At 64.2% G+C, this 21,963-nt stretch overlaps 1 protein-coding gene across 8 annotated transcripts in view; it reads left to right on the top strand.

The window, feature by feature from the left end:
• Positions 1-20,547, top strand: part of TNK2 (tyrosine kinase non receptor 2) — a 21,442-nt gene extending 895 nt beyond the window's left edge. Inside the window, exons 1-17 of one of the 8 annotated variants that reach the window (XM_057367216.1) lie at positions 49-401; positions 3,341-3,585; positions 9,563-9,740; positions 9,888-9,958; positions 11,098-11,310; positions 11,400-11,552; positions 11,750-12,027; positions 12,101-12,227; positions 12,319-12,465; positions 12,807-12,901; positions 15,662-15,856; positions 17,244-17,335; positions 17,858-17,902; positions 18,118-19,433; positions 19,830-19,925; positions 20,015-20,142; positions 20,250-20,547. In XM_057367216.1, the coding sequence (XP_057223199.1) occupies positions 3,373-3,585; positions 9,563-9,740; positions 9,888-9,958; positions 11,098-11,310; positions 11,400-11,552; positions 11,750-12,027; positions 12,101-12,227; positions 12,319-12,465; positions 12,807-12,901; positions 15,662-15,856; positions 17,244-17,335; positions 17,858-17,902; positions 18,118-19,433; positions 19,830-19,925; positions 20,015-20,142; positions 20,250-20,256 (3,354 nt within the window). In that variant the 5' untranslated portion in view covers positions 49-401; positions 3,341-3,372 and the 3' untranslated portion in view covers positions 20,257-20,547. Of the gene's footprint in view, positions 1-48; positions 402-3,340; positions 3,594-3,716; positions 3,965-6,040; positions 6,065-6,886; positions 8,555-9,562; positions 9,741-9,887; positions 9,959-11,097; positions 11,311-11,399; positions 11,553-11,749; positions 12,028-12,100; positions 12,228-12,318; positions 12,466-12,806; positions 12,902-15,661; positions 15,857-17,243; positions 17,336-17,857; positions 17,903-18,117; positions 19,434-19,829; positions 19,926-20,014; positions 20,143-20,249 lie in introns of those variants that run through there. The other 7 variants (XM_057367220.1, XM_057367221.1, XM_057367219.1 and 4 more) reach the window with 7 other exon arrangements.
• Positions 20,548-21,963: the final 1,416 nt, after the last annotated feature.

Genomic DNA, 21,963 nt, shown 5'->3' with positions numbered 1-21,963 from the left:
CGGCGAGCCCCCCGGCCCGCGCCCGCTGGTGGGTGCGGCGGGGCCGGCAGGAGGAGGGGGAGACCCGGGGCGCGGTGCAGGAGGAGGGCGAGCTCTACCCGGGGGAGCAGGAGCACCCCGGCGGCAACCCCGGCACGCGGACCCCGGCACACCGCCCGAGCCGCAGGAGGTCCGCCCGGGTGTGAGGCCGCAGCCCGTGCCCGGTGCCCGCTGCCCCGGCGGTGATCTCAGCCGAGTTTCGGACGTCCCCGGCGTCGATCGTCGCACCCCGCCCCGGCAGGTGTGCGGGTGCGTCCCGCCTGGCATGCCGGTTGTCTGGAGTGCCGCCGTGCCCATCCTCGCCCTCCGGTGACGCTGCAGACCCGGCTCAGGATGCGGTGGCAGTGGCGTTGAGCGCAGAGGTAAGGAACGAGGCGCGACCCCACGTTTGGGGGTGATASGAGGGGCGGGGGGGTTCAGGGGTTGGCACTGTGGTGCTGCCCGGTTGGCATGTGTGTGTGCCGGTGTGTTGGCACCGTGCCCCGCAGCACTGCGAGCTGCGGTGCTGCCCTCGTGCCCAGGCACTGCGGGACTGCTGAGCCCTGGCCGGCAGCACACCCGACCTGCTCCAGCTGCCAGGGCAGAGCAGGCGGCRGGGTCTGGTGTGAGTGGGTGCCTGGTGCCCTTGAACTCTCCTGAACCACAGCGGAAGCTGGGGGAAGGTTTTTTTTTTTTTTTCCTGGAAAAAAGGCAGCTTTGCTCTTCCTCTTCCCTGGGYTCGTGGGAGCTGTGGCACTGAACAGAGGATCCTTGTCCTCCGGGGCCAGCCCCGCGCCTCGGGGCGTTGTGCTGCGGCTGAAACCCCGAGCAGCAGTGAGGTGCAGGGAGCCTCTGACCACCAGCTCAGCAGGCAGCACCGTGCCTGTGTCCAGCCGTGTTGTGGCAGGTTTTTCTCTGAACAGTCCAGAACTGTTTGGGTACTTTTAGTCTTTGTTGGTTTTGCTTTTTTTAATAAAAGTTTCAAGTTAAACCTGGTAAGGTGGTGCTGACAGTCCAGACAAGGATCCCATCTCACCAGGGAAATCCTGCTCAGCTTCTCCCAGCATGATCAGACCCTTCGCCCACTCTGAAGCAGCAGCTGGGGAGGGGGCTTGGAGGTGGCCAGAGGAGCTCAGACAGGGACAATGTCTCTGGTGGCAATGCCAGGGCTGGGCTGTCTGGGCAGGACAGGCTGGGGCAGAGCCCAGTGCTGGCACATCCCCACACCCTCTCCTCCCTGGGGCTGCTTGGTGCAGCGGCCACAACGGGGTGCCCCGGTACTGCTGGGCTTCAGCACCAGCTCAGCACCCTGCAAAGTGTGTCCCCCTTGCCTCGTACTGTGGGCTCTGGAGGCTGTTCATTCCCCCTCTTGCTCAGCTGTTTATTGCGCTGTCTCAGGGCAAAGCTTTGAACAAAGTTTTTGGGCATCGTGCTTTGTAAAAGTCTCCTAAAAACAGGATCTGCCTCGTGGGGTGTCTTTGAGCAGATCTTCACTACTGGGCACCTCTTTAGGGAGGACAGACCCCGGGTGCTGCTCCWGCATCCTCAGCTGTGGCCCCTGTGACCCAAATCCTGCTCCAGCTGCCAGCCCCGAGCCCACTGCTCCCCACAGCGAAGGGGGGTAGAAGCAGCTTCCGCATCCCCCGTCGGGCGGCGCCGAGGCCTGGGGGTGCAGGGTGGGTGCTGTGCAGGCTGTGCAACCTGTTACCAACCCCTGGAGCTACCGGAGCCTCGTTAGCCCGGTATTTGCTAGTGCAGRGTGGGGTGTGGTGGGTATGGCTGAGGGGCTGGCGATGCCTTCCTCCTCCTCGGGCAGCTGCCGGCCTGCTGTCCCAGTGTGGCTCGGCCTCCCTGGGGCAAGGGGAGCCCTCATGGGCACAGGAGCAGCTCCCACGGGACCATGAACTGCTGTRAGCTTGTAGCCGAGCCCAGTCCCAGCCAGCTGCAGGCCAGACTTCACATGGTGCCTCAGCTTCTCCCTGAGAGRTGCCATCGTGCCCCTGGAACACCTGGGTTTTGACTTCAATCCTGTCCAAGGGATGGCAGCTGTCAGGGGCAAAGCATCCTGGGGGGCATTACCCACTTGTAGGGGTTTTGGGGGACAGGAGGAGGCTCTGCTTTATGCACAGTCCCTGCCAAGACAGGAAGATTTAGAAGAAAGTCTTGTTCCATCCCTTTGCTGAGCAGYCCTGGGGGAGGGCCAGTATTCATGCTGCAGCCTGGCTAATTAGGTGCTGTCAGTTAGTGCTAATGACCGGCAGATACTGAACGGTCTGGCCGGGGTGCTGCACTGCTCTGCTGCTGGGGAACTGCGGGGATTGAGCCTTCACCTCCCCTTGCAGCTCCAGGCATTCCAACTCTCCCACTCCCAGCCCAAAGGGGAGATGCTGCTGTGTGGATGTGGCTTTGTGCCAATCCGGCCTGAGACCCGACAAACTCGTTTTGTGCCAGCTGCAGCCCGGCCCAAGGATGCATCCTGTGCTGGTGTGGAGGTGGGGTACTGCTGGCAGCACCCCGGGGCAGAGGGGCTCAGGGTGCATCCTGGTGCCCCCCTTCCCTGTCAGGAKTGGGGTAAAGCTCACCTGGAAGCAGGTCCACAAAGGCTCTTCCAGCTGCCTGGGCAGAGCAGCTCGTGAATCTTGGATGCAGGGAGACTTTCCATACCTTAACTCCCAGGAAGTCCGGAGCATCTGGGGTGGACAGATGGGGGTGGCAGCCTGGGAGATCCATTCTGACCTCTCCTGCTTCACCCAGGGTGACCCCGTGACCGGTGTCACCACAGCCCTGCCAGCCCCATGACTGAACCCTGATGCTGTGGCTCCTCACACACTGTCCAGTTCACTGCARCACTGGGCTGGCACTGCCAAGGGACCCCCACAGCACTGTCCCTRTGGCCCAGGTGAGGTCGATGTGGAGGCTGGGGGGCACAATCCTTGCACCAGGGCTGAGCAGTAGGGTCACCACTGTGTCAGTGACCCCAGAACTGAAGCCTGCTGCCCTCTCCCCCTCCCCAGCACTGCAGCTGGGCTGTGTAGTCAGGGTGCTGTGGGTTCTGGGGGCTGTTACTCTGCATGTTTGTCCCCCAAAACACTGCACTGGGTCCCCGCCTTGGTGGGAGAGCTTGGGGCTGAGGTGAGATCAGCTATGGGGTCAGCAATTCCTGCCCATGCTGGCGAGCTGGGAGGTGCGAGACGCGCTAAGCCCGCCCCGGCTCGACCTGCGGAGCGGATTTAGCAGAGGAAAGAAGCTTAGGGAGGGGATTGGGGTTGTGCCGGGATGGGGGGGCCCCCCCTCCATGCCCGTGTCTTTCCTTCCCACACAGCCACTGCTGCAGGCAGGAGCTCGGAGCAGGGGATGCTCTGTGCTGGGGAGCAGGATCAGGCCATGGAGCCAGGCTCTGGGAGCCCAGAGATGGCAGCGAGGAGAAACCTGGCACCTCGGCCTCCCCGGCCRCCCCTGCCACGGGGGTCACCAACCCTCCGTGCTGGCCCCCCGAGACCTTCTTGCTCCATCCAGCCAACCATGCAGTATCAGGTGGCAGCACCGCGGGAAGCAAAGCACCCACTGGTATGGGGGTACGTGGGGTGCCACAGTCCAGCGAGGGGCTGGGGACGGTTCCCGGGGAGCTGGGTGGCAGCAGCATCCCGCAGGAGACAGGATGCAGACGGCAGCCCTGCCTCTGGTGGCAGCGGGGTGTGTTTGTACGCGTGGGTATGTGCGTGTCTGCACACCTGCGCCGTGGCAGCCGGGCTGGGGAGTGTGTCACCACAATTTGGGGCCGCCCTCGGGGCCCTGCCAGGGCTGAACGAGCCAGCCCGGGGTGACGGTGTGGCTGCCCTGSTGCTGCCGCAGTCAGTGAGATCACTTCCAGGCGACACAGCTGCCAGGAAGGTGGCAGGAAGGTGGCAGGTGGGCTGTGACCAGTGAGCGGGGCGATGTGATGGAGGTGAGTGGGGGGCTACATCCCCCTCTGGGAGCTTRTTTTGGGGACCCGCCACTTCATGGGGTCCTCTGTGTGGGGTGGTGGGCATGGGAGATGCTGTGTCGTTGGTCCCACGGATGTGGGGCCAAGTGTGGTGTCCCAAAGGGCTGGGGAGCTCCGGTGTCCCCAGAGGGGAGGGACACCTCGTGCTCAGTGTGACTGTCACATCCTGGAGGGTAGAAGACAGTGCACCCCATCCAGTGATTGTCATTGTGGTGAGATCCTCCGCTGGGTGGGAATTGCAGGCAGGGGAGTCAGAGGTGGCAGGGCACGATGCCTTTTGTCCCCTTGTAGGGTACCTAATAATCACTTTGGTGTCAGTTGCGCCCGGGCAGGCCAGGAGGACCCGACGAATGGGGGTGTGACCCAAATCCATGCCCAGGGCTGTGGGGACAGGGGCCGTCTCTACTCATCCCCGCAGCATCGCCTTCCCTGGGCAGGTTGGCGAGGGTTTTGGGGCAGCACGGGGCTCTGGGTCCGGAGGGAAGGTGGCATAGCACGTGTATCAGTCACCGTCCCGTGGCGTGCCAGCGCGGTGACGCCGGCGGGCCGTGCGCGGGGGCGGCTCGCTGCTCCCACGCCGCAGGCTCGGCCCGCCTCGGCTGCACGGCTGAGCTCACCTCCGTGGTATGGCAGGAGGAGTCGCCGACGGGCTGTCCCCGCCCGGCCCCTCACACGGGGCACATGCCCACCGGGACTGGGGGCGTTTGTTTTTCTGSGGGAGGGAGAGGGAAAGGCGGGGCCGGACAGGCTCTTGCCCCCTGCCTTGGCACGGTGACAGCCTGGTGTCTCCTCTTTGACTACGCCAGGGTCTCAGGGCTTTGGAGGGGGGGAATRGTGAGGCGTCATGGGGGTTCTTCTGGGGATCAGAAGGGGGCATCATGCTCTGTGACATTGGCATGAGGACTCTGCTGTGTCCCAAAGGACAGGCAGGTCACAGGGGTCTTTGAGGGGGGTGCAGACCCCTCCCTTCCGATTTGAACCTGCTTGCAGCTCTGGCCCAGGGCGCTGGGAGAGGGACTGTGGCCAGGCAGCGTTGGGGTACAGGCCAGTCCCGATGTGCAGGTGTGGGGGTTCCCCATCCAGGGGGGTGGCTTCCTGCTGGGGGCTGTGCCAGGTGCAGCAGCGCCTGGCTGAGGTCTGGGAGACCCCCAGCCCCCTGCGAGGGGGTGGGGGCAAGGATTGAGCCTGGCGTGCCCTCCGGACCCCCATCCCAGCAGCACCCCCGGGGYCTGGCCGCTGTCCCAGCCCTGCCGTGCTTGCGCCAGCGCTGCCGGTCGCTGCGGAGCAGCCATCTTCCCGGTGCATCCCATCCCCCTCTGCCTGCGCAGGGAAGCGGCAGGGATGCTGGGGATCCTGCCAGCGCCAGAGCCCCCCCACCCCTCTGCAGGTGCCTCCCTATCCATCCTGCCTGCCATAGAGCCCCGGCTGCTTGACGATGGTCCCTCCGCATCCTCCTCCTCCTCCGCCTGGCTGCCTGGTGCACCGCGCCAGGGTGCGGGGAGAAGGGGGCTGCGAGCGCGGCGCTGGTGCTGGCGGCGATGCCGCCACCTCTCCACTCAGGAGCCGGAGCAGGGACAGAAGGTGGGCGGTTGGGCTGCCGCGCCGGGAGGAAGACAGTGGTGCCAGGCTGGGATCGGGGTGAGGACAAGCGCTCAAAGGGCTGCCCCCCTTCCCTTTTCCCGTTTCCTCTGCATCCCTCCATCCATCCCCCCTCCCCTCCATCGCCGTCGCGGTCACCTTCACCCTCTCGCTGTTTTCCGGAACTGCAGCAACTTTCTGCCATGTGATCCCAAACCCGGCTCCAGCCCTCGCCGCCCCCAGGCAGACGCGGGCGTCTCCGCAGAGCCCCCCACTCGCCGCTGCGCAGCAGCCGCCGCCTCAGCCATGGGCGAGAGATGCGACTACCAGCGCTTGAGCAGCGCCGAGGAGGAGGAGGAAATGCACGGCCCCCTGCCCCACAGCTTCTCGGACAGCACCGGGCAGCGGGCCCTGCGGCTGGGCAGCAGGCGCCCCACGCCGCCCCCCCGGCAGGACATCGCCCCGGGCATGCCGTGCCGGCGGGTCAGTGAGGGGGAGGCGGTGCAGGGGAGCAGCGGGGGGCACCTGGCTGAGCTTGGTGGTCCCAGGATGGGCATGGGTTGGCAGATGGCACGGAGCACAGGGGTTCCCTGCATGGCATCTCCCCTCTGGAATGTGCAGTAGAGCACAGCATCCGGGGCAGCATGACACCCCTCCCTTGCKCGGCTGTGCTCTCATCCTGACCTGCTGCTTCTTGCTGGGGAAACTGAGGCATGGGGGAATGGCGTACAGCAGCAAAGCTCAGCCAAGCCTGGCCCTGTTCATGGAGGGGGCACAGTGCCCAGCAGAGGATGCCGTCCCCCAGCTGCAGCGCTGCAACCAGACGGTGGCCCCGCAGGCTGTCATCCCTACATAGAGATRTCCCTGGGAGATGTCAGGCTGTGCATGGATGTGGGGAATGTGGGGCTTGAGGTGTAGGACAGGTATTGTGGTGTCATTATGGGTAGATATAACAGAGTGGGGGGGCAAGGTGGGGCGCACTGCCCCCCCAGTGCCAGCTCGGACGCCTGTGCGCGATGGCGGGCAAGCGCGGAGGCGAGGAGCGTGCCACAGCGGGGGTGGGCAGCCGTGGGCGCGCAGGGGGCCGGCGGCTCCAGGTGCGCGGGGCGGAGGCGGCAGCGGGACGGTGCCGGCGGCGGTGCCGCGGTGTTTGCGCACGTGCGGCCGGGCAGGGCAGGGCAGGGCAGGGCAGGGCAGGGCGGCAGCCGGGGGGTGCGCGGAGGGGTCGGGCGTGGGGGGCGGCTGCGGTTGTGCAGGTGGCGGGAGGCACGCGGGGCGCGGGGGGATTGCTCCTGTGTGGTCCTGGGGGTGAACGTGAGCGTCCTCACCGCGCACCGGGCATGAGCCTGGGTGCACGTAGGGTGTAGGGTGCATCCCTGGCGCTGCAGGGATGGGTGTACATGGCAGGGGCGTGCGGGGCACCGAGGGCYGAGCAGCGCCTGTGCCAGGGGCCTWAGGAATTTGTGACTTCCCCACCTCAGGAAGGGAGTTTGCTGGCAGGACTCCTTGCCCAACTCAGAGTCGAGGTTACAGGATCAGTCCCTGCGCCTGTGGGTCGATCGCAGAGAGGGAAACTGAGGCATGGAACCTCCCGTGGCAAAGCTGGGTTCCTTCATTCCCTATTAGAAACATGTACTCCCRCTGTGAGCAGTGAACTGGGCAGCCTCGGGTGGGATTTGGGAGTGCAGGAGGCAGTGCGCTCGGTGCCAGTCCCAGTGGGTGCCCTTTCTGCCTGATGAGGGTGATGCTCTGTCAAGGCAGGGCACCCCCCCACCCCCGGTGTCCCCTGAGCTGGGAAGGGGGATGCTGGCGCGTGGCAGAGGTTGGTGCCGAGGGCACTGTGCCCAGTTGTCCCCAGTCAATGGGCTTGTTGTGCCCGGCGCTTGTGTTGCTGGGTGCCAGCTGGGATCCCAGTGGCAGTGGAAGCCCCGGTGGAGACTCCTCCTGGGGATGCACTTAACTCCCTCTTAGCTGCCCCCCTGGCACAGCAATGGCCACGGTTTGGCGGGGGCCAGGCAGGCGGGGGCTGTGGCGAGAGGTTGCTGTGGATCTTTCCTCTCTCACGCTGTGGCCAGCTGTTCTCYCTGGGGAGCCCGCGGGCGGACAGCACTGCTGGGGCTGGGTGCCAGCCCCGCCAGGGAAGGGGACTGAGCCCCAGGGCGCTGATGGCAACCCACGGYAGAGCCCCGTGGGGGCTGGCAGCTGGGCAGCGGATATGTTTGCCGAGCCAGAAACTCCCCCCGCAGTGCCCATGGCTCTGGCATCACGCCTGTGGCCTCGGTTGGGGAGCAGAGAGCCGGATGTCTCTTCTGCCTCCCTCCCTCCCTGCTTCCTGGGGGGGAAACTGAGGCCTGGGAGCGTTTCCCAAGGCCGGGGCGAGTTTCCATGGAAATGGGAACGGGGGTCCGGGCTCCCAGCTGCCGGCGACCGCCGAACAAGGGAGAAAGCGGGACATTGATGGGAGCCCGGCCCCTTGGGCGCGCGTCCCAGCCCGGCTCAAAATAACCCTCCTGGGCAGCGCTGCRGGCAGGCGGCCGTGCCGAGCCCCGCTGCCAGCGGGGGTCCCCAGGAAGCGGGTCCGGCCAGGGGAGTGACCCCCAGCCCTGCCTGCCGCCACCCCCCGCCCCGGCCCCGTTGCGTTGGGGAAGGGGAGGGCCGGCCGGCCAGAGGATCGAGAGCCGGATGGAAGGAGGGGCAGAGCCACAGCCCGCGTCCGGCCGACGGACAGCCCGAGCCCCCTRCCCGCTCCAGAGGGGTCTGTGGGGCGGCCGAGCCCAGGGGACATCTCTGTAGAGCAGATGAAGGGGCTGCGGGTGCCCCGGCTGCAGTGAGCGGGCTCCGCCGTGGGACRCCGGCACCGGGGAAGGGACACCAGCGGTGCCAGGGACTGGCGGCGGGCAGCCAGGCAGGATGCGACGCTTCCAGGCTTTGCACCGATCCTTCCCCTTCCTCACCCGCTTCCGCTTCTACCGAGTAAGTGCCGACCCTCGCCGCGGGCAGACCCTATGCTGACCGTCACCCGGCCCCGTCCCCGTCGCCTGCGGGCAGCGGAGCCGCAGCTCTCCCTTCGCCCCGTGTGGCCCTGYGTGCCCCCGTGCGCCCCCGTGCCCAGCTGCTCGCCGCGCCCGCCGTATTTTTAGCCCGGTGCCGAGGAYTGTAATTGCGGTGACGCGGCCGAGGGAGCCGAGCACAGCGGGAGAAGATGCCAGGGGCCATGTCGTCTCTCTGGGAAGAGAAGAGGATGGAGGGGGCTGCCGGACTGTGGAGCTGGGACAGCGGGGCCCAAGCTCCCTCCCGYTCTCAGCAGGGGGAGGCAGAGCTGTATCTCGTTCCAGAAAGGTGGTGGTGAAAGTCGGGAAGAGCCGGGACAGTGGAATTCGGGGGGAGCACAGAGATCCGTCCCTCTGTGTGTCATGGCACAGCTGGGGGCTGATGCCAGCAGCACTGGGGTGCCCTGTACCTCAGTGCAGAGGGCAGCAGAGGCCCTGATGTCCTTGTCTGCCCCRTCCCTGTGTCTGCCTACTGAGGTGCCACCACCTGTGGCAGAAAAGACCTGCTGTGGGTCTGTACTGTGACTTGGCCAGGTGTGTGGGGATGCCAGGGGGCCAAAGTGGCTGTTCCTGCCAGGGATAGCTATCCCGTCTCTCAGCCCCTCCAGCTGAGGGTGTTGGGTGGGCACATCCTGAGGCTCTGCCTCCTCCTGTGTCCCTGGCACCACTGCCAGAGGCTGTGCTGGAACGGAGGGGTGGGCTGGTATTTCTATGGGCACGACAGGGCACACTGGGAGGCCCTGCCTATCCCTGGGGGTCCTGCTGATGGGGTGCCTCTCCTGGCCTCGCCCTGAGATGTGGTGACAGGTCAGGAGATGAGTCCACTAGTATCCCTCACATCCCCAGCCTTGGTTCTGAGCCCCTCTGGGGGACTCACAGCAGGGGTGGAGCAGAGCAGGGTTGCTCCTAACCTGATATCATGTCCCGGCAGAGGCTGAGCTGTAGCATGCAGGCGGAGGAGGGCACGGACTGGCTGCTGGAGCTGCTCACCGAGCTGCAGCTGCAGCAGTACTTCCTGCGCATTCGAGACGAGCTCAACGTCACACGCCTYTCCCACTTCGAGTACGTCAAAAATGAGGATCTGGAGAAGATCGGCATGGGACGCCCCGGTGTGTACATTCCCCCCCAAATCTCTCCTCTTATCCCCTGCTGGGCGTGGAGCATCTTTTGGGAAGCCCACAGGAACATGTGGGGGCTGGAGGGCACCTCCACCCCAGACTGGGTTGTGACWGTCACTGTGCCCCTGTGTCCTGCAGGCCAGCGACGGCTGTGGGAGGCAGTGAAGCGGAGGAAGGCCATGTGCAAGCGGAAATCCTGGATGAGCAAGGTAGGGGTGGGAGAGGGACAGGTGTGGCAGAGAAACTGAGGCAGACAGGAGAAGCTGGACGACCTCCTTCCGAGGTGCCTGGCTCTCCCGTGTCCCTGGTCCCCAGAGGCTGACGGGGAGATGGGACCATGTCAGTGTGCACCCCAGTTGCACTCAGGCTCCTGGGTCACTTCCCAGCAAAGGACAGCTCTGCTACCCCGGCACTTGGAAAATTAATTCCCCTCTTTGTCAGGAAGCTTGCTTGCAGCCAGTGAACCAGAGCACCTTGCTCCAGACATCTCTGGGAGCAGCAGTGCTGCCCAGGGCCCTGCTGTCTCCCAGTGAGGGGGTAAAGTCTTGTACCTGCATGCTGGGACACACCAGAGCAGGGGACCTTGGGATGCTCATGTGTGCCCTGATGCCATCCCATCAAAAGCTGGTGCTGCTGGCACCCTATGGCACCCCACAAGAGCAGAGCATTTGCCAGCTGGGCACTGGGTCATGGCCTCACCCCTTCATAACTGGTCTTTGCTGAGACATGGTCAGGATGGGCTTTTAATAGAAGGCTCCTTCTGTTAAAGAAGCAATGGCAGAAATGCTGCCTTCCACCCCAGACGTACACCAGGCCCAGTCCCCAAACCCTGACATTGGGATGTGCCCTGTCCCATGTGGCACATGATTCACATGTGTCACATCATCTGTCCCAGCTGAGAGAGATGGAAGGAGAACCCATCCCCTCTGAGCAGTGGTGATGGTGGCCAGCAAGCATTACAAAGCCCACATCACTTCAGGGATGTGTCACCACWCTCAGCTCAAGCTGGAGGTTTCCCTTGGCTTTGTGCCCAGGCACATTGTGTGGCCTCAGCCTGGCCAAGGAGTGCCCAGGGCCCTCTGGCTACTGGCCTGGTTTGCTGTGGCGGCTGGGGAGGTGCTGCTGGGCTGCTGCGAGAGCCCCTTTCCTCCCTAGCAATCGCAGCTCAGAATGCCAACAGAGCCTGCTCTCACAACCAGCCCTTTCTGGGTCATCACCAGTTAGGGGTCCTCAGTAGGTTCCAGCATGTACTGCCCAGGCAAGGGKTTGTCCGAGCACTGCTCACCTGCAGACCCAAGGGCTTGGGGTGTTTCCATGCCCATGCCTCACCTGCCTCCGTGTCCCACAGGTGTTCAGTGGGAAGCGCCCAGAGTCAGAGCTGCCACCCCAGCCCCAGAGTACCTTCCGCAAGCCCCCCACGCCGCCACCCCCTGAAGCTGGGGGCCAGCACTCCCTCACCTGCCTGGTGCGGGAGCGGGACCTGTCCATCTTTGAGAAGCTGGGCGACGGCTCCTTCGGCGTTGTGCGTCGCGGAGAGTGGTGCACGCCTGCTGGCAAGACGGTGAGGGGCTGCTCTGGAGGGTGGGAGCCAAGCAATGGGACCACCCACAGGGGAAGGCATTTCAGAGCTCATCCCTGCTTTGGCCATAGCTGAATGTGGCAGTGAAGTGCCTCAAGACAGATGTGCTGAGCCAGCCGGAGGCATTGGAYGACTTCATCCGGGAGGTGAATGCCATGCACTCCCTGGACCACAGGAACCTCATCCGCCTGTATGGCGTGGTGCTCTCCCACCCCATGAAGATGGTGAGTGTGGCGGGATGGGGCTAACCCCAATGACACCCACATAGTGGGGTCCCACRTGATGGCACGAGCAAAGCCAGGCTGGGTCTGCACCCCAAATTCTCTGCTGGCATCCCCAGTGGGGCATAAGAAGGCTGGAAGCCAGCCCAACCACAGTGCCCCTGGACTGACCAGCTTGCTGTCCTCACCCCATGGCCCAGGTGACAGAGCTGGCCCCACTGGGCTCCCTCCTGGACCGCCTGCGGAAGAACCARGGCCATTTCCTCATCTCCACCCTGTGCCAGTATGCCATCCAGGTGGCCAAGGGCATGGCCTACCTGGAGTCCAAGCGCTTCATCCACCGTGACCTGGCTGCCCGCAACATCCTGCTGGCCTCCAACGAGCTCGTCAAAATCGGGGACTTCGGACTGATGCGGGCCCTGCCCAAAAATGATGATCACTACGTGATGCAGGAGCATCGCAAGGTCCCCTTCGCCTGGTGAGCCTTTGGGAGGGGAGACCTGGGGGTGCAGCACCCGTGGCCTTCTGATGCTCACGTCCTTCCCATGCAGGTGTGCTCCTGAGAGCCTGAAGACACGCACCTTCTCCCACGCCAGTGACACCTGGATGTTCGGAGTGACTCTCTGGGAGATGTTCACCTATGGTCAGGAGCCCTGGATCGGCCTCAATGGCAGCCAGGTAGGTGTACAGCAGAGACCCGCCCCCTCACCTCACCCCGCTGGTGCTGAGGGGGACCTGGGACACCCTGACAGCACACSCTGCCCCACAGATCCTGCACAAGATAGACAAGGAGGGTGAGCGGCTGCCACGGCCTGAGGACTGTCCCCAGGACATCTACAATGTCATGCTGCAGTGCTGGGCGCACAAGCCCGAGGACCGACCCACCTTCGTGGCCTTGCGAGACTTCTTGGTGGAGGTGGGTGAGCAGGGAGGGGAACAGGAGCCCCAGCACCCTGTCCTGCCCCTCTGCTCAAGCATCAGTGGAGCTAAGGATATTGCTGAGGCGTGAGGTGACATGGGGGTGTTCGGCTAGGCAGCCATGCAGGCTGCAAGGTGGGGAGGGTGGTGACATGGTCACAGCTGGTTGCTGCCTTGCCCTCACCCACCCCAGGGATGTGACAGCTGAGGAGGGTGCAGTAGTGGTGCTGTCTCTTGTCCATTTTTGGGACCCCCTGCCCTCCTTGGGGCTGGGCCTGGCCTCAAAACAGGGCATACACGAGGGGCTGCGTACCCTATCCTCACCCACCTCTCCCCCAGGCTCAGCCCACTGACATGAGAGCGCTGCAGGACTTTGAGGAGCCTGACAAGCTGCACATCCAGATGAACGACATCATCACGGTCATCGAGGGCAGGTACTGCACGGGAGGGTGGCAGGAATTGCAGGGGGGAATGCACTGCCTGCCAGCCTGGRTGGGGATAGGGAATGGGGAGACTGGGCACTAGCAGAGCTGCAGGAAGCAGGAATGGCAATGGGTGGCTCTGCCCCCGGCACACCTGGCCTGTACCCCTCGGGTGGGCAGAGCTGGGAGGTTTTGTGGTCCCCAGGCAGCACAGCAGAGTGGGACCACCCCAGTGTGGGGGGCACAGCCCTGCCCACACTGCCCGCAGCCCTGCCCGCACCATCCCTGCTGACTCACCCCACTGTGCCCGTGGGTTTGCCCCGGGAAACCGCACGCCCCAGGGCCGCTCCCTGCTGATAGTGGTGGGGACGTGCCTCCMGCAGCCAGAGACGCGCCTCTGTCACTGGGATGGGAGAGGCACCGTGGGACTTGGTACCGCGCTGGCAGAACCCRCTGTGCTGTGCGCTCCTCGATCGCTGCTGACCTCGCCAGAGCACAGCCACCCCCTCCGCCACCCCTGTGGACTGGAGTAGGGGGGCCTTTCATCCCTGCATCCCTGTCCCAGGATGTGCCTGTCACTTCCTAGCTGGGGGACACTGGGGACCTCCCAAAGCAGTTCAGTGACCCCGCGCTAGGGCCGTACCCCCGCCCCGAGGGGAATAGGAGGAGAAGGAGGGAGAGGGCTGTGTCGCCGTCCCTCCCTGTCCCCCGCCCCGGGCCGGCTCCCCGCGGTTAGTCACAACCCGGGGTGAATCAGGCCGGGTTTGTGTGTCTGCAGGGACCGGCTGCTCCCGGCCCGCCGCCGCGGGGATGACTCTTGCCCAGGGTCTGGCGGTTTAATTGCAGGGAGGGGAGGGGAGGGGAAGCGGCGTCGGCGGAGGGAGGGAAGGAGYGGCGGAGGGCGGTGCGGCCGCGCCAGAGCGCCTACATCGTCCCTGCCGCCGCATCGCGGCCGGGCTGCGGGTCCGCACCCCCTGCCCCACCGCCGGCCCCAGGTGAGCCGCGGAGGGGAGGATGGAGCGGGAAGAGGGGCTGGAGGCTGCCGGTCGGTCGGGAATTGSCGGGAGTGGAGCAGAGCCGGGGCGCAGCTTCCCCTGCCTCAGTTTCCCCGCGGGACGCCGGTCCTTGGTGACCGCCGGTGGGTGGGTTTTGGGGTGCGCAGTCAGGGCAGACTGACCAGACGCGGTGGGTTTGGCAGCCGGGGGGTGGCAGGATCCCCAGCGGCTGCCGGTACTCCCGGAGGGGAGCCCCTTCCCCGTGCCTCAGTTTCCCCCGCRCGGCCGCCCCCCACCGCGCTGCTTGCAGGGATGCCCGGGCAGAGCTGGCAGGGGAAGGGGGGGCCTCCTGCCGGGGGCCGCATCSGGTCCTGCCGAGGCCGCCTGGGGCACCGTAAACACCCCCCACCCCTTTTCAAGCCCCTGCCTGTAGTTCGGCGGGCGCCGGGCGTGCGTACGTGTGTGTGGGCAGGGGCAGGGACCTCCCTGAAAGCCCCCCGGGGACCCAGCCGGCCGCGGGAGGGGGCTGTCCCGGGGAGAGGAGCCAGGGCAGCGCCGGAGCGGGTTTGTGCCGGGGGTCCGAGCCCGGGTTCGGTGGGACCGAGACTGGGAGCAGGGAGAGCGGAGGGCTGGCCCGGCTGCAGCATCCCTTCGTCGGGATGCGGCGGTGAGGGGCTGAGGGGCGCAGGGAGGGCGCGTGGTGGGGATCTCCTGGGGAAGGGAGCTGTTCCCCCTCCTCCCGCAGCCTGCTGTGGTGAGGGAGGGTGCCCGGTACCGGCTGGGCTCTGCCGGGGCTCTGCCGAGGGGTCCCGACGCTGAGTAAGGCGGCTGGCTGGCGGCAGCGGGAAGGTAAACAGGAAAAGGGCTGAGCTGGTGGCCGGGGGTGACTCACAGGTGACTCCAGGAAACCGTGGGGCCCGTGCCAGCCTCGCCAGGCTGGCACCCWCACTGCCACTGCCCCCTGCCCGCAGCACACCCTGCCCACGGGGAGTGGAGTGCCCTGACAGGCAGGGGGCAKACTTAGGGTCAGAGCCCCCCTCATTTATTTGGCACAGTGCTGGGTGGGGTACACCATTTGGGATGCCTTTCCCTGCCCCATCCCAATTCCGTCCAGCAGTCTGTCCGGGCTACATGACTGCCTCATCCCCCTGCAGTGGTGGTTGCATCCTGGGTGTCTCCTCAGGGACACATTGGGTACCACACCAGTACCCCAGGGTGGCCTGGCCCCGYTTCCCCCCTCTCGGGTGGCTTCAGGAAGACTGAGAGCTTAAGCCCTCCACCTGTGTTTTTGCCCATCTCCCCCTGCCCACACCAGCCTGCACAGGGCTCACTGATAACATAGGAAGGGAGCAAAGAAGACTCCACAGTCAGCTGTCCCCCATTTAGGCCCCCATCTGATGGCAGGCGTGTCCCCCGTGCTGTCAGTTACTGGCTGGGGCACAGAAGGATCGGTGATGAGCAGCTTGGTGCAGGCATCACCCCAAGGCTCCTGCCTAACTTGAGGCAGCAGGGAGGAGGAATGGGCATATCTTTTGGGACAGAAGTGTGGAGCTTTGTTCCCCACCATTTGCATTCCCAGTACCACCAGGTGCAGGGACCATGTGGGGTGGGAGCCAAAGCGTACTGCTGGTGTAGGGTTGGGATCCTGGGCACCCAGGTGCCCTTTCTTGTGTCACCGCGTGCCTGCGGTGTCACCTTGCCTCCTCCCCGTCACTGGGGCAGGCRCGTGTCACCCTCCCATCCCCTCATCAGTAACGAGGTCCTTTTTATTCCATAGGGCCGAGAATTACTGGTGGCGGGGTCAGAATAAACGGACCCTAAAAGTGGGCCAATTTCCCCGAAACACGGTGACCTCGGTGGCAGGGCTGTCAGCCCACGACATCAGCCAGCCGCTTAAAAACAGCTTCATCCACACAGGCCATGGAGACACCAACCCGCAGCACTGCTGGGGGTTTCCCGATAAAATTGATGAGTAAGAATCTTTTTGTCTTCTCTGCATCCTCTGCCTGCTCCCTCCCTTCCCCGCTGCCCACTGGGCACGGGAGCGAGACGCGGCTTGGCTACTGCCCCTCTTTCCCCCCACAAARCATCTCTTTCTGCCCCTGCTCTATTGGGAATGGTGGCTCTGGGTAGGGTCCCTGCAGCTGGACTAACTTCCTTGCCTCTTCCTACTAATGGGGTTAAGGACTTGGGGGGCTGTTCTGCTTGTGGGCGGCTGTCCTGGGAAGGGAGATCTTTGTGGCTGTCCTGGGAAAGGGAGACATCGGTAAGCACCACCCCAGGGGTGGCCACATTACCCCAAAACACTTTTGGGGTGTCCCAGGGCTGCTAAACGTGCGTGGCTTGCAGCCTATCCCCACGCTTCTAACAGCATGAGTTCTTTTTTTGAAAAGAAAAACGTGAAAAAAATCCACCAAAATGATTTTTTTCTCTGTTCTGCTCCATCAGAAGACACCTGGCTGGACTGTGACAGGGGGAGGAGGGTTGGGTGCTTGTGCCCCCATGTCACGSATACTCCCTGCCAGGTGGGACTGGTTGTGTGGCAGTGAGCAGGAGCACCTTGGCTGGGATTATGAGGAGAGCACTGAGCTGGATGGATGTGGGAGGGCGGTGCAGTGGGGGACAGGATAGGATTTCAAACACTGRAAAGCTCCTGGTGGGTAGGAGCTGGTCTCAATCCCTCCCCTGGGATYATGATCCCCGCTGCTGTTCGTTACCCCAGCTCTGCCGGAGCTCTCAGTCCCAGCCTTACCCTCCCCAGCACCCCATGTCACGGGCTGTGCCGGCAGCCCTCGGAGTGCTGAACCCAGGCGCCGTGCGCGCGGATCTGGCTCGTGCCCCGGCAGGCCTCCCCGCGCCCCGCTGCGTGGGCACGGCGCTGGGTACGTGCTGCCCGGGCTGCCGAGAACGCACCGAGCTCGGCACACGCCCAGGCCTTGGGGCTGCGCCCGCTCCYGCCGGCTCCCCGGCTTGCGACGGCTCGCCCGGGCCTCCCGGCACCCACCGGCACGCGGTACCGGGGCCCCCTGCCTTGGGCACAGCATCACCCCGGCGCTGGAGGGCTGTCCTGGGCATTGCACCCTGCACGAGTACCTCGGACACAGCGTCCTGCTCTCAGTGCCCTGGGCACAGCCGTGGTGCACATGGAGCCAGAGATGGGTGAGATGACATTGGGATGGCACTGGGCTCTGTAGCACTGGAAGCCTCTGGGGTGTGCTGCCCCAGCACTCACAGGAATGGTGCTCGCTGGGTGTGCTGTGTGGTGGAGGAGTTGTGGATGTCCCAAGGCACAAACCTGGGGAGCAAGGGGTCCTATATGGCCCCTGCTGATTCCCAGGCACTCTCCTCTCTCCCCACAGGCTGTACCTGGGAAATCCCATGGACCCTCCTGACATTTTAGGTGTGGACCCAAGCGYTGCCAGACCTACCCAGCTTCCGGGCAGGGCTAAAAGTGAGTGGCTTTYCTCCTTACTCCTGCCCACCAGCTGCACAAAACCCCCATCCCTGCACCCTGCTGCCAGGGTGATGATGGGCTGGACTCTCTCCTTTCTGTTTCTCTGCTGGCACTTGCTTTTTGCAGACTTAGGGGGAGCTGGGGTGATGGGGCGTGTTGTCACCTGGCCATACACCACTGCCAACAGTGTGGGCGGCTAGTGGCTCTGCCCAGCTGGACTCTGCCCTTCTGCCCTTCGTCCGAGTCCCTTGTCCCCTCCCAGCCTCCCACAGCTGGCGTCCCCAGTGCGGGGATCTCAGCAGAGCTGCTCGGGGAGGGAACTCAGACACTGTGTGTATGTCACAATCCCCATAAACCTACGTTTTTTTCTTTGGGGGGCTTCCCACCAGCATCCTCCCCATGCCCACTGGTGATGGGGGACACCACRAAGCATGCACCCCACTAACAAGCACCCTGGCTACTGCTGGCTTTGCGTGTTCACCCTGTGCTTCCTCTTTTCTTGGGTTCTCTCTTCTGCAGGGCAGCCTCCTCCACGCCCACCTCAGCCTACCGTCCTGCTCACCAGTAAGTTTGGCTTCTTTGGGTGCTGCTCTCCCTTCTTCATGCCCTCTTTCTTTTCTCTCTTACCTGGATGGCCCAGGGCAGGCGCCCTGGTGTGCCTGGGAGCAAAGAGGGCTGAAAGTACGGGGTGGTTTGGGGGCTTGGAGATGTAGATGCCTCTTCTTGCCCTGCAGGGATGGATGCTGTGACCCTCACTGTCCTTCTCTGTGCCCCTTTAGAGCCTTGCTACGACCCAGTCAGTGAGGAGGAGGAGGGTCTKCCAGGAGGCCTCCGGAAGCTCTGTCTGAAGAAGCCAGGCACAGGGAAGGGTCTGCGACCGGYCAAGCCATCAGCACGAGTACCGGGCACCAAGGTGGGCGAGCGGCAACCCGGACGGCTGGCAAGCGAGGGGCCGGCAAGCAGCGAGGTGACCCTCATTGACTTCGGGGAGGAAGTGCCCCAGGGTAGCCCCTCTCCAGTGGGAGAGCTGACAGCCCCGTCGTTAGCCAAGCTGGCCATGGAGGCCTGCTCTTTGCTGGACAAGACCCCACCGCAGAGCCCCACGCGGGCTCTACCTCGGCCTCTCCACCCCACGCCAGTGGTGGACTGGGATGCCCGGCCCTTGCCTCCACCRCCTGCCTATGATGACGTGGCACAGGATGAGGATGACATTGAGGTCTGCTCTATCACCAGCCCCCCGAGCCGGCGGGGCAAGACCAACTATGGCTTTGTGGACGAGAGTGAGCGGGGACCAACAGTGGAGGACAACCTCTTTCTACCCCCCAAGGAAACTAAACAGCCCAGCATGACGCAGACCACCGAGCTCTTTGAGGAGCTGCAGCAGGAGTGTATGAAGAGGCTCAACGTCCCTCTGGGACCGGCTGCCCCAGCTGATGACAAGCCCCAAATCCCGCCCCGTGTCCCGATCCCACCCCGGCCCCTTCGCCGCAATGAGCCTGGGCGCTGGTCAGGGGACCTTTCCCCAGCTTCGGGGGGCGAGGAGGACCGGCCRCCCCAGATCCCCCCGCGGGACCCGCTGTCGCAGCCCACCTCTCGGACACCCAGCCCCATGGCTCTGCAGGTGGGCTCCCCCCAGCAACGTGCCGCCCTCTGCCCTTGCCTCTCCACCTCACCAGGGAAGCCCATGCCCACCACACAGAGCTTTGCCCTCGATCCCAAGTACGCCACCCCCAAGGTGATCCAGGCACAGGGCAAGGACTGCTCCAAAGGACCCTGCATCCTGCCCATCGTGAAGGATGGGCAAAAGGTCAGCAGCACCCACTACTACCTGCTGCCCGAGCGCCCTGCCTACCTGGACAAGTATGAGAAGTTTTTCAAGGAGGCTAAAAGTCCCGAGGAGATGCCAGCRTCCCGCCAGGTCACCACAGCCACCGTCCGTCCCATGGTGCAGCAGCCACTGGCAGACTGCAAGGCCAACTTTTCCTCCAACAACAGCAACCCCGGGCCCAAGTGCCTGGTGAAGGCCTCCTGCAGCCTCCAGAAGATCGTTTATGACGGGCCAGATGTTTGTCGTCCTGCTGACAAGATCCGGCTGGTGTGTGTCACCCCCAGCATCCGTGAGGAGTGGGTTCACTTGGGCAAGAGCTTTCCCCACTTTGTGCCTCAGTTTCCACAAGTTCAACCCCAGGGGATTGGCTACAAGGGGGCTCCAGATGTGCAGGGGGACATAAATGTCACTGCAATGCCTAAATGGCAAGTGAAGACCCTGGGKAGGGGGGAGGTGGCTGTTGGTCTCACGGGCTGGGGCTATTGTGGCCCATGCAMGCACAGGAGAGACCTAGGATCCCAGGGATGAGAATGATCCCAGCTCCAGCCTCACAGTGCTCCCTGGGGACAGGGTTTGGGGCAGCCCCAGTGGTCCCCTGCCTCAATCACAGGCTCCCTGCCGGCCAGAGGTGGCAGCAGACACTGACCACAAGCTCCCCCACAGGTCCAGGAGATGGTGCATGGCGTGACCACCGATGAGTGCCAGGCAGCGCTGCAGAGCCACGGCTGGAATGTCATACGGGCCAGCCAGTACCTGAAGGTACAGCACACCCCTGTTCCCTCGTCCTGGCTCCAGTGAGAGTGGTGGCACTCCTGTCACCCCTCTGGCCRTGCCCTGTCCCCTTGCAGGTCGAGCAGCTCTTCTGCCTGGGGCTGAAGACCCGCAACGAGTGCCAGCGAGTGCTGGAGATGTTCGACTGGGACCTGGCACAGGCCAGCTCCCACCTCCTCGACCCCTGCAGTGCCACCCGCCAGAAGTAAGGACATGGATGTTTTTTGGCAGGGGAGTTCTCCCTGCCACACTGCTCCGGGTAGACTGGCACTATCACCCCTCCTGAGCTCATGTCCTGTCCTCTCTTTACAGATGGTGACAGTGGGAATGGGGCGAGCTGTGTCGGATCCGGAGCAGGCGTCCCAACATGGGGCTGGTGCCCCAGYCTTCACCCACGCAACCTGCTGGACTCTGGACTGAGCCCCCACTTGGAGGGTGGAGACACCCCAAAAGGGGCCCTGCCCAGCACCACAGACTTTTTAGGGYGCTTGTGCCCTGTTTTTGGCAATGGGCTCTGTTCCCTGTCCTCTTGTTGAATTGTTTTTGTAAAGAGAAATGTAATTTTAATATATATATTATGTATATATATAAAAATATTCTATGGAGAGGAGGAGGGTGCATGTGGCCGTTTCCCAGGTTTATCCCTGCCGACAGACAGGGCCAGGCCATGTGGCCATGGGTGCTGGTTCCTCCCTGCAGGCATCTGGGACTGTGACCTTTGGGATGCACCATGGGATGAAACTCAGGAGAGGTTGCAGGGACTCTGGGAATCCCCAGGGARCTCTGTGACATGTTCACCTATAAAACCTCCTGCCAAATTCTCCCAGGMTGTTTTAGGGTGCAAAGTTCTCCCCATTCGGGGCTGCTGGATATCCCACTCCCAGGCCTGCCGCTTGAAGGCTGGGCATGTTTTTTCCATGCTCTGAGTGGGCAGTGCTTGCCTGCAGGGGTGCCCCCGCAGCAGGGCCCCCCTTGCCCGGTGCCCCGCGGCTCCCGGCTGTGCCTGACTCATGCCCGGGCAGGGAGTGGCAGGACCAGCGTCGCCCCCACCCACGCGAGGGGTGTTGTGCAAGCGGGTGCCACCGCCACAGACAGAGCTGGGAGCAGGTGCTGGAGCGCAGGGGTGGCGCCYGTGGGGTCCCAGATCTGGTGTCAGCGCTCGCTCCCCACTCTGAGCAGCTGTCAGAGCCCCTTAGCTCTGTTTGCTGAGGTGATCCTTTCCAGCAGCATCAGGGAGGGATCTTGGGTCAGATGGAGGAGGATCTTGGTGCCCAAACCCACCGGGTCCATTGGCAGTGGTGGTGCCTGCTCTCCAGGATACTCTGCTCCGCTGGTGGCTTCGGAGAGGCCCTGCTGCACAGTGAGGAAGGGCTGCCTCGCTGTGAYCATGGATCCTCTCTGGCAGAAGGTAGCTGGCCCCAGCCCCTGTGTGCCCTGTGCACCCACAGCTCGCTCAGCTCTGATCCTCTGGCCCTCCCGAGTGTGGGGACGAGGAGCTGGTGCTGTGAGCACGGTCACACATCGCTGCTTGGGCCTCCATGCCGTGTGAGGTGCAGCCACCATGGCAGGGCTGTCAGTGAAGCGAGGAAGGCACAACACCGTCCCTGACTTCACTTGCGCCTCCYTCCGTGATCCTGGAGCTGGGTGAGCCCCTGTGCAGAAGCAAACACGTTTGCTGCAGTGGCCTCTGTTCACACAGCTGGGTCCATCAGCCTGTGTGGCTGGTGGAAGGTGACCTGCCASCCAGGGCAATGCCCGGCCCCGCCACCCATGCGGGAACAGCCCCCCCGCTCCATCTGGCTTTGTGTGGGCGTTTGCCGCGATGGACAGATAACGCCTGGGACCGGCAGTGCCCAAGGGGGGGACGGGGCAGGGTCARTACGTGGGACCCCAGGGCAGCAGCRGGAGCCTGCTCCTTCCTTCTTCCTTCTTGGTGACGAGCCAACCCCCGCCAGGGGTTATCGGCCATGCAGCCAAGTGTGGAGGGACCTGACAGCAAACAGGAGAGTGGATGGGGGTGCAGAGC

The sequence above is a fragment of the Malurus melanocephalus genome, unplaced genomic scaffold (genome assembly GCF_030028575.1).
Source record: "Malurus melanocephalus ecotype Western Australia unplaced genomic scaffold, MMel_1.1 scaffold_75, whole genome shotgun sequence".
In the NCBI taxonomy this organism is placed as follows: domain Eukaryota; kingdom Metazoa; phylum Chordata; class Aves; order Passeriformes; family Maluridae; genus Malurus; species Malurus melanocephalus.
This window is presented reverse-complemented; position numbering and strand designations above follow the sequence as displayed.